At 38.0% G+C, this 13,743-nt stretch overlaps 1 protein-coding gene across 1 annotated transcript in view; it reads right to left on the bottom strand.

Annotated features, from left to right (window-relative positions):
• C3H4orf51 (chromosome 3 C4orf51 homolog) overlaps positions 1-12,595 on the bottom strand; it is a 72,749-nt gene extending 60,154 nt beyond the window's left edge. The window contains exon 1 of the mRNA XM_024928586.4: positions 11,917-12,595. Within this exon, the coding sequence (XP_024784354.1) occupies positions 11,917-12,149 (233 nt within the window). The 5' untranslated portion in view covers positions 12,150-12,595. The remainder of the gene's footprint in view (positions 1-11,916) is intronic.
• Between the last annotated feature and the right edge of the window lie 1,148 nt (positions 12,596-13,743).

Raw genomic sequence — 13,743 nt, 5'->3', positions numbered from 1 at the left:
TTTTTTGAATTTTATATAAAGAGAATTATACAGCATGTCACCTGGTTCAAAATGCCCAACATTATGTTTGTGAGATTACTGAGTGGAACCATAGTTTTTTCTTATTCATTACCATGCAGCATTCCATTGTATGACCACACCACTGTTGACTCTTCTGTCAATGAATAGTACTTATTCTACATTTTGCTTGTTTTAGTTTTTTTGGCTATTATGAAAAGTACTGCTAAGAACATTATTGTACGTGTCTCTCCACGTACATGTGAAAGTGCATTTCAGTTGGAGTAGAACTGCTAGGTCTACAATATCCATAGAATCAACTGTAGAAAGTTAAACCAAACTTTTTCTAAAGAGCGATATCAACGTACATTCCCATCAGCTGTATATCAGAGATCTTATTGTTAGGCATCCTTACCAACATTTAGTAGGCTTTTTTTTTTAGACTCAAGGGGTACATGTGCAGGTATGTTACATGAATATATTGTGTGATGCCGAAGTTTAGGCTTATATTGAACCTGTCACCCAAACAGTGAACTTAGTACCCAATAGGTAGTTATTCAACCCTTGCTCCCTTCCCTCTCTGCCCTCAGTGTCTACTGTTCCATTTTTATGTCCATGTGTACCCACTGTTTAGCTCCCACTTATAAGTGAGAACATGCTGTGTTTGATTTTCTGTTTCTGCATTAATTCACTTAACAGCTGCATCCATGTTGCTACAAAGGACATTATTTCATTCTTTTTCGTGGCTGTGTAGTATTCCATGGTGTATACATACCACATTTTCTTTATCCAATCCACCACTAATCAGCACCTAAGTTGATTCCATGTCTTTGCTATGGTGAATAGTGCTGCAATGAACATATGAGCACATGTGTCTTTTTGGTGAAATGATTTACTTTCCTTGGGATATATACCCAGTAATAAGATTGCTGGGTCAATGGCAGTTCTATATTTAGTTCTTTGAGAAATCTCCAAACTACTTTCCACAGGAGCTGAACTAATTTACATTCCCACCAACAGTGTATAAATGTTCCCTTTTCTCTTCAACCTCATCAATATCTGTTATTTTTTGACTTTTTATTAGTAGCCATTCTGATTAGTGTGAGATGGTATCTCATTGTGGTTTTGGTTTGCATTTCTCTGATGATCAGTGATGCTGAGCATTTTCTTCATGTTTGTTGGCCACTTGTTGTGTTTTCTCTTGAGAAGTGTCTATTCATGTCCTTTGTGCAATTTTTTTTTTGAGACAAGGTCTCACTCTGTCACCCAGGCTGGAGTGCAGTGGCATGATCGTAGCTCGCTACAGCCTCGACCTACCAGGCTCAACCAATACTCCCACCTCAGCCTCCTGAGTAGCTGGGACCACAGACACATGCCCCCACATCTGGCTAATTCTTTTTTTGTGGGGGGTGGGAGCGGGGAGATGGGGTTTCCCTATGTTCCCAAGCTGGTCTCAGATTCCTGGGACAAACAGTCCTCTTCCTGCCTCGGCCTTTCAAAATACTGGGATTACAGTCATGAGCCACCACACCTGGCCTTTGTGCACTTTTTGATGGGTTTGTTGGTTTTTGCTTGTTGATATAAGTTCCTTGTGGATCTGGGTAGTAGTCCTTTGTTGGATGCATAGATTAAAAATATTTTCTCTCATTCTGTGGGTTGTCTCTTTACTCTGTTGATAGTTTCTTCGGCTATGCAGAAGCTCTGTGGTTTAATGAGGTCCCAATTGTCAGTTTTTTTTGTGTGTGTGTTTGCTTTTGAGGACTTAGTCATGAATTCTTCGCCTATGGCAATGTCCAGAAGAGTGTTACCTAGGTGTTTTCTTCTAGGATTATTATTATTATTATTATTTTGAGATGGAGTCTCACTCTGTCGCCCAGGCTGGAGTGCAGTGGCGCCATCTCGCTCACTGCAAGCTCTGCCTCCCGGGTTCACGCCATTCTCCTGCCTCAGCCTCCCGAGTAGCTGGGACTACAGGTGCCTGCAACCATGCCCGGCTAATTTTTTGTATTTTTAGTAGAGACGAGGTTTCACCATGTTAGCCAGGATGGTCTTGATCTCCTGACCTCATGATCCGCCTGCCTTAGCCTTGCAAAGTGCTGGGATTACAGACGTTAGCCACCGCACCCAGCCTATTTTATTTATTTTTTTACGGAGGTTTGCTCTTGTTGCCCAAGCTGGAGTGCGATGGTGCAATCTCAGCTCACTGCAACCTCCGCCTCCCGGGTTCAAGTGATTCTCCTGCCTCAGCCTCCCGAGTAGCTGGGATTACAGGTGCCTGTTACCACGCCCAGCCAATTTTTTTGTGTTTTTAGTAGAAACGGGGTTTCACCATGTTAGCAAGGCTGGTCTTGAACTCCTGACCTCAGGTAATCCGCCCACCTAGGCCTCCCAAAGTGCTGGGATTACAGGTGTGAGCCACCGCGCCCAGCCTCTTCTAGGATTTTTATAGTTTGAAGTCTTACATTTAAGTCTTTAATCCATCTTGAGTTAATTTTTTTTATATGGTGAAAGGTAGGGGTCCAGCTTTCTTCTTCTGCATATGGTTAGCCAGTTTTCCCAGCACCATTTAATGAATAGTGTGTCCTTTCTCCTTTTTTATTTTTGTTGACTTTTTCAAAGATCTGTTGGCTGTAGGTGTGTGGCTTAATTTCTGGGTTCTTTATTCTGTGCCATTGGTCTATGTTGACACTTAATATTAATAGTCTTTTAAATTTTAACTTTTCTGGAGGGTGTTTAGCATAAGCTCTTTGTGGTTTTAATTTGCATTTTATGATTCCTAATGTGGTTGAGCACCTTTGGTGTGTTTATCGGTTATTTGGATATCTTGGTTTATTGATTTAATTTTGAAGTCTCTTTCCTATTTTTCTAGTGGGTTGTGTTTTTTTGGTATTAATTTGTAAGAGTTTTTACAAATTCATATATATACACATATATGTATATAGATACATATATGTCTCATAGATGCAAGCCTTTTGTCAGTCACTAAGTTGAAAATATATTCTCCTCTGTGGCTTGCCTTTTTATATGCCCTTAATATTGTATTTAGTTGAATAGAACTACTTAATTTTAAGGTAACTCAAAATTTATCTAACTTTTTCCTTCTGGTTAGTGTTTTCTGTGTTTTGTTTAAGAAATCTTTGCCAACCTTGAAATCATCAAGATATTCTCCATATTGTCATCTAATGGTTTCATTGATTTGCCTTTTACACTTTGTTATTTAATTCATCTGAATTAATTTATTTGGAATTGAAAACCACCTTTCTTTGCTGCTCTGCTGTCTTTTTTTATGAATCAAGTACTTGTATACGCATGGGTCTGTTTCTGGCTCTTTATTCTGCTCCACTGGTCTTTGTTTATTCTTGTTTCATAAAAGCACCCTGCCTTAATTACTGAAGCTTTATAATATGTTTGCTGTTGGTAGAACAAGACCTCACCTTTTTGCTGTTGTTGTTTGTTTGTTTGTTTATTTATTCTGAGAGTGTCTCAGCTATTGCCTGGCTCTTTGTAGTTCCACATAAATTTTAGAATCATTGTGTCAAGTTCTACAAAAACACCTATTGGAACTGTATAAAATCTATAAATCAATTTGGGAAGAACTGACATTTTTACAATATCCTTGTATTAGTCCATTTTCACACTGCTATAAAGATACTACCTGAGACTGGGTAATTTATAAACAAAAGAGGTTTAATTGACTCACAGTTCCACATGGCTGGAGAGGCCTCAGGAAACTTACAATCATGGCAGAAGACAAAGGGGAAGCAAGGCACATCTTAAATGGTGGCAGGAGAGATAGAGCATGCTGGGGAAACTACCACTTTTAAACTATCAGATATCAGGAGAACACTTTCACTATCACAAAAGCAGCATGGGGGAACTGCCCCCATGATCCAATCACCTCCTACCAGGACCTTCCCTTGACATGTGAAAATTACAATTGGATATGAGATTTGGGTGGGACACAAAGCCAAACCACATCTATCATCTTTCAATTCATGAACATGGTTTGTATCTCCTTTTAGATTGCCTCTATTTTCTCTAATGTCTTCTGGTTTTCTGAGTGGAGATCTTGCACATCTTTGATTACATTTCTTTGCAGAGATGTGACCTATTTTAGCCATGTTGTAGGTGCTTTTTTTTTTTTTTTTTTTTTTTTGAGGTAGGATCTCACTCTGTCACCCAGGCTGGAGTGCAGTGGTACAATCATGGCTCACCTCAGCCTCCATCTCCCAGGCTTAAGTAATCTTCCCACCTCAGCCTCCCGAGTAGCTGGAACCACAGGCATATACCACCACCTGGCTATTTTTTTGATTTTTGCAGAGATGAAGTCTCACTCTGTTGCCCAGGCTGGTATGTGGCATTTTTTACATCATTTTTAACTGTTACTGGTAAGCACTAACTTTTTAATTTCCTCTTTTAATTTAGATATTTATTAAAAGTTTATATCATGTGATGTTTTCCTTTATTATAAAAATCATGTATGCTTTTTCTTTACTTAAAAATGTTTCTGCTCTCCCTCCCACCTGTATTACTTTTGTATTGCTGCTATAACAAACAAGTGCTCCCTATTTGTCCTGTGGCTTTCCATGAGCCCTGGCACAGTGCTACTCCATTTGAGAAGCATAACCTGACATGCTGCTGCTTTTTCACTCCAGAGTTTGTTTCTGTAACTGCCAATTCAGAAAGGAAAATCATTGCTTTTCAAACAATTTTGGACTATTCTGAAAAGCTCAGTCACAGTTATCACAACTTTTTCTCTTTTCTGGGTTTGTGTTCCCCCTAAGCAACAATAAGGTCAACTGAAGGAGTCCAAGACTGACACAGAAAAGTAAATTTTGTCCTCTAGTGAAAAGGAGATGTGAACCCTGAAAATTTGAGACATGTCTCAGTTAATTTAGAAAGTTTATTTTGCCAAGGTTAAGGATGTGTGCCTATGACACAGCCTCAGGAAGTCCTGAGGACATGTGCCCAAGGTGGTCAGGGCACAGCTTAGTTTTATACATTTTAGGAAAACATGAGACATCAATCAATATATGTAAGAAGTACATTGGTTCGGTCTGGAAAGGCAGGACAACTTGAAGCAAAGGCAGGAAGACTCAAAGAGGGGAGGGAACTTCCAGGTCACAGATAGGTAAGAGATGAAGAGTTGCATTCTTTTGAGTTTCTGATTAGCCTTTCCAAAGGAGGCAATCAGATATGCATCTATCTCATTGAGCAGAGATGTGACTTTGAATAGAATGGGAGGCAGAGTGGCCCTAAGCAGCTACCAGCTTGACATTTCCCTTTAGCTTAGTGATTTGGGGGCCCCAAGATTTATTTTTCTTTCAAAGGGGGTAGAAGGAAACTCCCCCACCCCACAAGATCCAATGTCTTCTGAAAGGGTGACTCCTCAGAATCCCCTTAAGTGACATCAAGTTTGGTGTCAGGCTGCCATGTGGCAAGAATAGATTTTTCACCCTCTTCCAAACAGCATTTCCCATTGTTTTCTGATCATATAAGATCCATCTGGAGCACTTATTAAACATACATTAATCGGTGCTTCATTATGATAATTTCTAAGGAGAGTGACTTGAGAACTTTTATTTTTAAAAAGAACTTATCATTTTCATGATCAAACAAATGTAGTAACCAGCATTGCTCTCAAGGACTATCAAGGGGGTGGGAGTGATCAAGTTGCAATGTGCAAACCTCACTGTTGTTTCCAGGGTTTTTTAGTTTTCCTTGAATATACACTCCTCAGATTGTTGTAAACCTTTGGTTAATTTTCAGAGTTTTGAAAAAGTTGACTTTGACAATTTGTGCAAGCAGTGAATATACAGAATATACATCCCTCTGTATATACAGTTATATACAGAGGGATGGATATACAGGGAGCCCCTCTCTGCATTCTACAAGTTCTGTCCTTCACAAGTTTTCATTATTATTATGATTATTGTAAAATACACACAAGAGAAAATTTATCATTTTAGTTATTTTTAAGTGTACATTCAGTGAAAGTAAGAACATTCACAATGTTGTGCAATGATCACTACTATCCATCTCTAGAACTTTTTAGTCAACCCAAACAAAAACTCTATATTCATTAAACAACAACTCCCCATTTCCCCCTCTTCCTAGCCTCTGGTAACATGTATTCTACTTTTTGTCTGTATGATCTGCCTAGCCTAGGTACATCACACAAAATTTGTCTTTTTATGTCTGACTTTATTCACTTAGCATAAAGCTTTCAAGGTGCATCCATGTTGTAGCATGTGTCAGAATTGCATTCCTTTTTAAGGCCGAATAATATTCCATGGTATGTATGTACCACATTTTGTTTATTTCTCTATTGATGTATATTTGGGTTATTTTCACCTTTTGGCTATGGCTTTCACAAGTCTTTTATTTATCATACTTTATGTATTATTCAATTCAAAGATTGTTTTCTAATTTTCATTGTGATTTAATTTTTACTCATGGGTTATATGAGTGTACTGTTAAATTTCTATATATTTAGACATTTTCTAGTTTTGTTTTTGTCATTGATTTCCAGCTTAATAACACTTGTCATAAGGGAGGAGACCACCCCTCATATTGTCTTATGCCCAATTTCTGCCTCCAAAGGAAGAAAAAGTAAAAACTAAAAGGCAGAAATGAAATCCACAAGCAGACGGCCCGCCGCCACACCCTGGGCCTGGTAGTTAAAGATCGACCACTGACCTAATCGGTTATGTTAACTATAGATTACAGACATTGTATAGAAAAGCACTGTGAAAATCCCTATCCTGTTTTGTTCCGATCTAATTACCAGTGCACGCAGCCCCCAGTCACGTTACCCGCTGCTTGCTCAATTGAGCACGACCGTCTCACACACACCCCCTTAGAGTTGTGAGCCCTTAAAAGGGACAGGAATTGCTCACTGAGGGAGCTCAGCTCTTGAGACAGGAGTCTTGCCAATGCCCCTGGCCGAATAAACCCCTTCCTTCTTTAACTCACTGTCTGAAGAATTTTGTCTGTGGCTTGTCCTGCTACAGTCAGAAAACATACTCTATATTATTTGAATTATTTGAAAATTGTTGCTTTTTAATGGCCTAAAATATGGTCTTTACAGCAGTGTGAAAATGGACGAATACAAGGATATTGTAAAAATGTCAGTTCTTACCAAATTGATTTATAGATTTTATACAGTTCCAATAGGTGTTTCTGTAGAACTTGACACAATGGTCAACCACAGAATGTATATTCTGTGGTTGATAGGTTCAATACTATAGCTATGTCAATTACGACAAGTATCTTAATCAAGTTGTTCAAATTTGGTTTGTCTTTATTATTTGCTTTTTTCCATCAGTTACTGAGAGAGGTATGTTAAAATGTTCAACTATGATTGTGTATTTACTTATTTCTCCTTTTGGCTCTTTCAGTTTTACCTAATAAGCTTAGAGACTATGTTACTAGATGCAGACAAATTTGAGATTGCTATATCCTCCTATTTGGTTGTTAGAAAACGTCTCTCCTTAACCCTAATAGTACTTCCTGCCTTCTGACCATCCAATTTAAAGCCAGCCCTCCTCTCCACTCCCCAGCTTCCCCTGCCTCAATTTTTAAAGACTTTTTTTCTAAGAGCAGTTTTTCAGTCACAGCAAAATTAAGATGAACATACAGAGATTTCCCATAAACCTCCTGTCCCTACAAATTCATAGCCTCCCCACTATCAACATCCCCCACCACAGTGGTACATTTGTTACAACTGATGAACCTACACAGACACATCAATTATCAGCCCAAGCCCATAGTTTACCTTAGGGGTTCACCTTGATAGGTGCGTAATGTTATCTCATTATTTTAATTTGTATTTCCCTGATGACATATGTTGTAGTGGGACATCTTTTTTATTTTTTGTTTGAGACAGAGTCTCGCTCTGTCACCCAGGCTGGAGTGCAGTGGCATGATCTTGGCTCACTGCAAGCTCCGCCTCCTAGGTTCACGCCATTCTCCTGCCTCAGCCTCCTGAGTAGCTGGGACTACAGGCACCCACCACCAAGCCCGGCTAATTTTTTGTATTTTTAGTAGAGACGGGGTTTCACCATGTTAGCCAGGTTGGTCTCGATCTCCTGACCTCGTGATCCGCCTGCCTTGACCTCCCAAAGTGCTGGGATTACAGGTGTGAGCCACCGTGTCCGGCCAGTGAGACATCTTTTTACATGCTTATTTGCCAACTGTATATCCCTTTGGTGAGGTATTTTTTAAAGTCTTTGGCCCATTTTTTAATTGGATTGTTTGTTAATTTAATTTTAAGAGTTCTTTGTATATTTTTGATAACAGTTCTTTTTCAAATTTGTTTCTTTTTCAAACGAATCTTTTTCAAATGTTTGTTATTTTGGATAAAAGTCCTTTGCAAATATTTCCTTCCAGTCTGTGGTTTGTCTTCTCATTCTCTTGACATTGTCTTACTCAGAACAGATATTTTTAATTTTAATGAAATTCAGCTTATCAATTATTTCTTTGATGGATCATACCTTTTGTGTTGTATCTAAAATATCATTGCCATTGCCATACCCAAAGTCATTTAAGGTTTCTCCTGTTATCTTCTAGGAGTTTTATAGTTTTGCATTTTACATTTAGGTCTATGATCCATTTTGAGTTAATTTTTGTGAATGGTATAAGGTCTGTGTCTTAGTTAACTTTTTGGCATGTGGATGTCTAGTTGTTCCAGCACCATTTGTTGAAAAGAACAATATTTGCTCCATTGTATTGCCTTTGCTTCTTTGTCAAAGACCAGTTGACTATATTTATGTGTACCTATTTCTGGGCTCTCTATTCTACACTTCATTGATCTATTCTGTCACCAATACTACACTATCTTGATTACTTTGGCTTTATAGTGAGCATTAAAGTTGGGTAGTGTCAGTCCTCCAACTCTATGTTCTTCTTCAATATCGTGTTGGTTATTCTTGGTCTTTTGCCTCTCCATATAAACTTTAGAATTAGTTTGTTGATATTCAGAAACTAACCTGTTGGATTTTGATTGCAACTGCATTTAATCTATAGACGAATTTGGGAAGGGCTGACATCTTGATAATGTTCAGTCTTCCTATCCATGGACATGGAAAAATCTCTCCATTTGCTTAGTTCTTTTTTGATTTCTTTCATCAGAATTTTTTAGTTTTCCTTATATAGACCTTGTACATATTTTGTTAGATTTATACTTAAGTGTTTAATTTTGGGAGATGCTAATGTATATGGTATTATGTTTTTTATTTAAAATTCCACTTGCTTATTGCTCATATATAGGAAAATAATTGATTTTTGTATATTAACCTTGTATTCTGCAATCTTGCTATAATAGCTTATTAGTTCCGGGATTTTTTTTTTTTTTTTGCTGATTCTTTCAGATTTTCTATGTAGATGATAATGTCATCTGCAAACAAAGACAGTTTTATTTGTTCCCAATTTGTATGCCATTTCATTCCTTGTCTTGAATACAGAAAGAATCAAGACTTAATAATTTATACTTGAGCCATGTTCCTGTCTTAGGAATTCCAAAATGTGACCCTTCCCTTATTTTAACCATGGCAGACAACTGGGATTGACATCAATATTTCATAATAGCTTAAGGTCTGTATCACACTAATTTCCATTCTCCAAATTCAGAATCCTTTTGATTACGTTTATAAATTTACATATCTGCGGTTAAAACTGGTTCAGAACCAAATGATCAAGACTTTTACCAAGTTTCTTCTATCTCACACAATATGAATATTCAATGTATGTGGTAAATAAATATGATGAATAAAAAGTGTAATGTATAATGTTTTGTGTATTTTAATACTTTCCTGACTTAACCCACTTTAAATGATCAGTCATTTTATGTTTTGTCCCAATAATTCTCCTTGGACCATTCTGACTTTATAGCAATGTAAAATGTCTCTCTATAGCCTTATGGAATTTTAATCAAATAGCTTTTGCTCGGAACTTAAAAAGACATTTGTCCTTGGGGCTAAAATTAGCCATGAAAAAGATTAAAAACAAAGCAAATTTAGAATATAATCAGTACTTTCAAAATGAGCTCGATTTGTGCTTCATCTTCATTTATAACACTTGCTTCTTCTTAGCTTCTAATAGAATAAGAAATAATTGTGCAAAGAATATATTTACATTTCTGAGGTTCCAAAAACAGATGAACCTCACAAGCTCGTGCTCTTTTGTGTTTTGCAATGTCACAGGCCGCCTTGGTTGGAATGATTCACATAATGATCACTCTCTGAATAGGAAAAAATTCCAGGTCCTATACATTTTCACCAGATGTCCTATTCCTGCATTTTTTCAGAGTTATTAAATATAGTACCTTTTTTCCTACTCTGGTAAATGGATCTGTTTGGATACCATCTTTCTTTCAAACACTGTTTTCAGACAGGACCTCAGCAGTGCTTAAAGACTCCTGTTATGGTTTGAGTGTGTCACTCAAAAGTTCATGTGTTAGAAATTTAATCCCCAATGCAATAGTTTTGGGAGGTAAGGACTAATAAGAGGTGGCTAGGTCATAAGTGTGGAACCTTCACAAATAGATTAATCATATGAGCAGTTTAGTTATCTCAAGAGGAGGCTGTTATAAAGCAAGTTCAGTTTCTGGTATCTCTCTCTATCATAAGTGCTCTCTTGCACCTTTCACCCTCTGCGATAAGATGAGCCTCACCAGATGCTGGCACCATGTTCTTGGACTACTCATCCTCCAATAACCCTGAGCCAAATAAACTTCTATTATTTATAATTTACCCAGTCTGTGGTATTGTGTTATAGAAGCAGAAAATGGACTAAGACAACTCCACTACCTGGCCAAGATGAACCTCAAGTATCACAGAAAAAGTAGCAAAGGGATGTCCAAAGCTAATTAAGTGTCAATATACTTGAGAGCTATTTTAAAAATGCAGAAATTATACTTTGTTGGACTAAACCAGATAAGGCACCCAATTGGGAAGTACTTCTGAGACATTTTAGCTTTAAGTACTTGTTTTGATGATTTGGAAAGGTCTGGATGGAAATATAACTAATATTTATCAGGGTATTATGTGGGTTATTGCTCTTATCTGAAGTTGAGGTTAATAATTCAACTGATTATCAAATATGTTCCAAGAATTTGGATAAAATATTTACCAATTAATATATACAGATGGATAGATCTCATAACAAGTCCTGACATTTTTCCACATCCCCACTTATACTTTCTCAAATGTACTTAGCTCCTTGCAGCTCCTTGACAGTGCTTGGGGCTAAATGGTTCTTTCTCCATGCAGTGTGCTTTTCCATTCCCCACCTCGCCTGCCTTTCAAACCAGCTTGGAGGAAACCTATTTTACTGAGCTCTCTTCAGACACACAACACTCCCTCCCTCACCAGACACCCACAAAATCTCCTTACTTTGTGCTGATTACTTATTTCCCTAGTTCCAGTCACTTTATAAACTGAAATTAATTTTTTTGATTATGGGCTTATCACAGGGCCTGGCTTACAGAAAACACTCAGAAAATGCAATAACCACAGGTAGGGAGTAGGGAAGGATTTCATGAATTTCTTCCTCCTCTGAAGGAAGTTTTAAGCTCCTGAAAGCCAGAAAACCAAACAAGAAACAAAGCGAAATTCTCAGGAGCACCTTTTTGCTGAAAAGAGAACCCCAAATACCCAAAATTTAGTCAAATATTCATATCCATATCCTTTCAGGACTAGGTAGTTATATGTAATTTTAGGAATACTAAATAGAGAATAGGATCATAATTTCAGCTGGTCACTGACATTTAGCTCTTCTTCCTGCTGACATTTACAAAAGAAAATATAGAGGGTTAAAGTCTATGAAGTCTCTCAGGGGTCTACAATACCTCTTTCTTCTAAGAGCACTCTTGTCTATTTATAGTGATATATCCAGGTGCAAATTACAAAGAAATCTTACTGTTTACACTCAGGCTCATGCTGTCCTGCTCTAAAAGAAAATTGGCTGCACATGGACTTGTCCAGTTGTTTTTTCCGGTAACTGCCTGTGTATGTTGTCACGGAAGAATCTGACCATCGTGTTTCATCCTGCCAAGATGCTCCAGCCTTGCGTCTGATCAGATCAAACTCTTGAGAAGTAAGAGGGCTAAAGGGCAGAAGAATTTGTGGAGTCAAGTAGAAGTAGTGTGACATAACTACGAACGGCCTCTCTGGAAAACAACTTGTCAAGTCCTCTGCATAATGAAGAATTAATTTCCTTCTAGTAGCAGGAAGCAATTGACTGGGCTCACCAAACGTTGTGACTCAACAGTTCACAGAGTGCAGAAGCTTAACTGTCTTAGATATAGTTGCCAAGCAACAGATCACAAAATTCCACAAATGCTACCCCCTTGCCTCCCAAGGGAGGTAAATTTTAACTAACAAATTTGTAAGTTATATAACTTTCTGGATTTTGCTCTAAGAAATATGAAATATGCTGCTTCATAATTATGGCAAGAAAGCAGGTGGCAAAATTATTTGTATTTTACTGCTATCATGAATAAAGCAGTAATTCTTAATGATGGTGGTTCAAGAAGTGGAAACAAGAGATGAAAGAACAGTGCCAAGCATTCACTTCTCCTAAAGACCTCCAAGTGTCTGGAAGAGAACATGAACTGCTTGTAATGTCAACAATAGCAGGTGACTCAACAGCTTCTCATATGTCACAGAGTAGTGGTGCTCTGGCTGGCTGCACACTAGAGTCACCCTGGAAGCTGTTAAAATAAGCAGGAGTCCAGGCCCCCACCACAGAGATTCTGATTTAGTTGATGTGGAGTAGGGCCTAGGCATCACTATTTGTTTAAAGCCTAATCCTGGAGGATTCTAAAGAGCAGCCAGGGTTAAGAATTAAGGTCATGGACACGGAAAAAACATTTGACAAAATCCAGCATCCCTTTAGGATTGAAACTTGAGGCAAAATTGGCATAGAAGGGACATACCTCAAAATACTAAAAGCCATCTATGTAAAACCCACAGCCAACATTATACTGAATGGGGAAAAGTTGAAAGCATTCCTCCTGAGAACTGGAAAAGGACAAGGATGTCCACTTTCACTACTTCTATTCAACATAGTACTGGAAGTCCTAGCCAGAGCAATCAGACAAGAGAAAGAAATAAAGGACATGCAAATCAGTAAAGAGGACGTCAAACAGTTGCTGTTCACTGATGATACGATCATATACCTAGAAAATCCTAAAGACTCATCCAAAAAGCTTCTAGATCTGATAAATGAATTCAGTAAAGTTTCAGGATACAAAATCAATGTACACAAATCAGTAGCACTGTTATACACCAACAGCGACCAAGTTGAGAATCAAATCAAGAACTCAACCCCTTTTATAACAGTTACAAAATAAATAAATAAATAAAATGCTTAGGAATACAACTTACAAAGGAGATGGAAGATCTCTACAAGGAGGCTGGGCACAGTGGCTCACGCCTGTAATCCCAGCATTTTGGGAGGCTGAGGCAGGCGGATCACGAGGTCAGGAGATTGAGACCATCCTGGCTAACATGGTGAAACCCCATCTCTACTAAAAATACAAAAAATTAGCCTGGTGTGGTGGAGGGCGCCTTTGGTCTCAGCTACTCGGGAGGCTGAGGCAGGAGAATGGCGTGAACCCAGAGGTGGAGCTTGCAGAGATGCCAAGATTGTGCCACTGCACTCCAGTCTGGGCGACAGAGCGAGACACCATCTCAAACAAAAATAAAATAAAATAAAATAAAATAAAATAAAATAAAATAAAAA

The sequence above is a fragment of the Pan paniscus genome, chromosome 3 (genome assembly GCF_029289425.2).
Source record: "Pan paniscus chromosome 3, NHGRI_mPanPan1-v2.0_pri, whole genome shotgun sequence".
NCBI classification, from domain to species: domain Eukaryota; kingdom Metazoa; phylum Chordata; class Mammalia; order Primates; family Hominidae; genus Pan; species Pan paniscus.
This window is presented reverse-complemented; position numbering and strand designations above follow the sequence as displayed.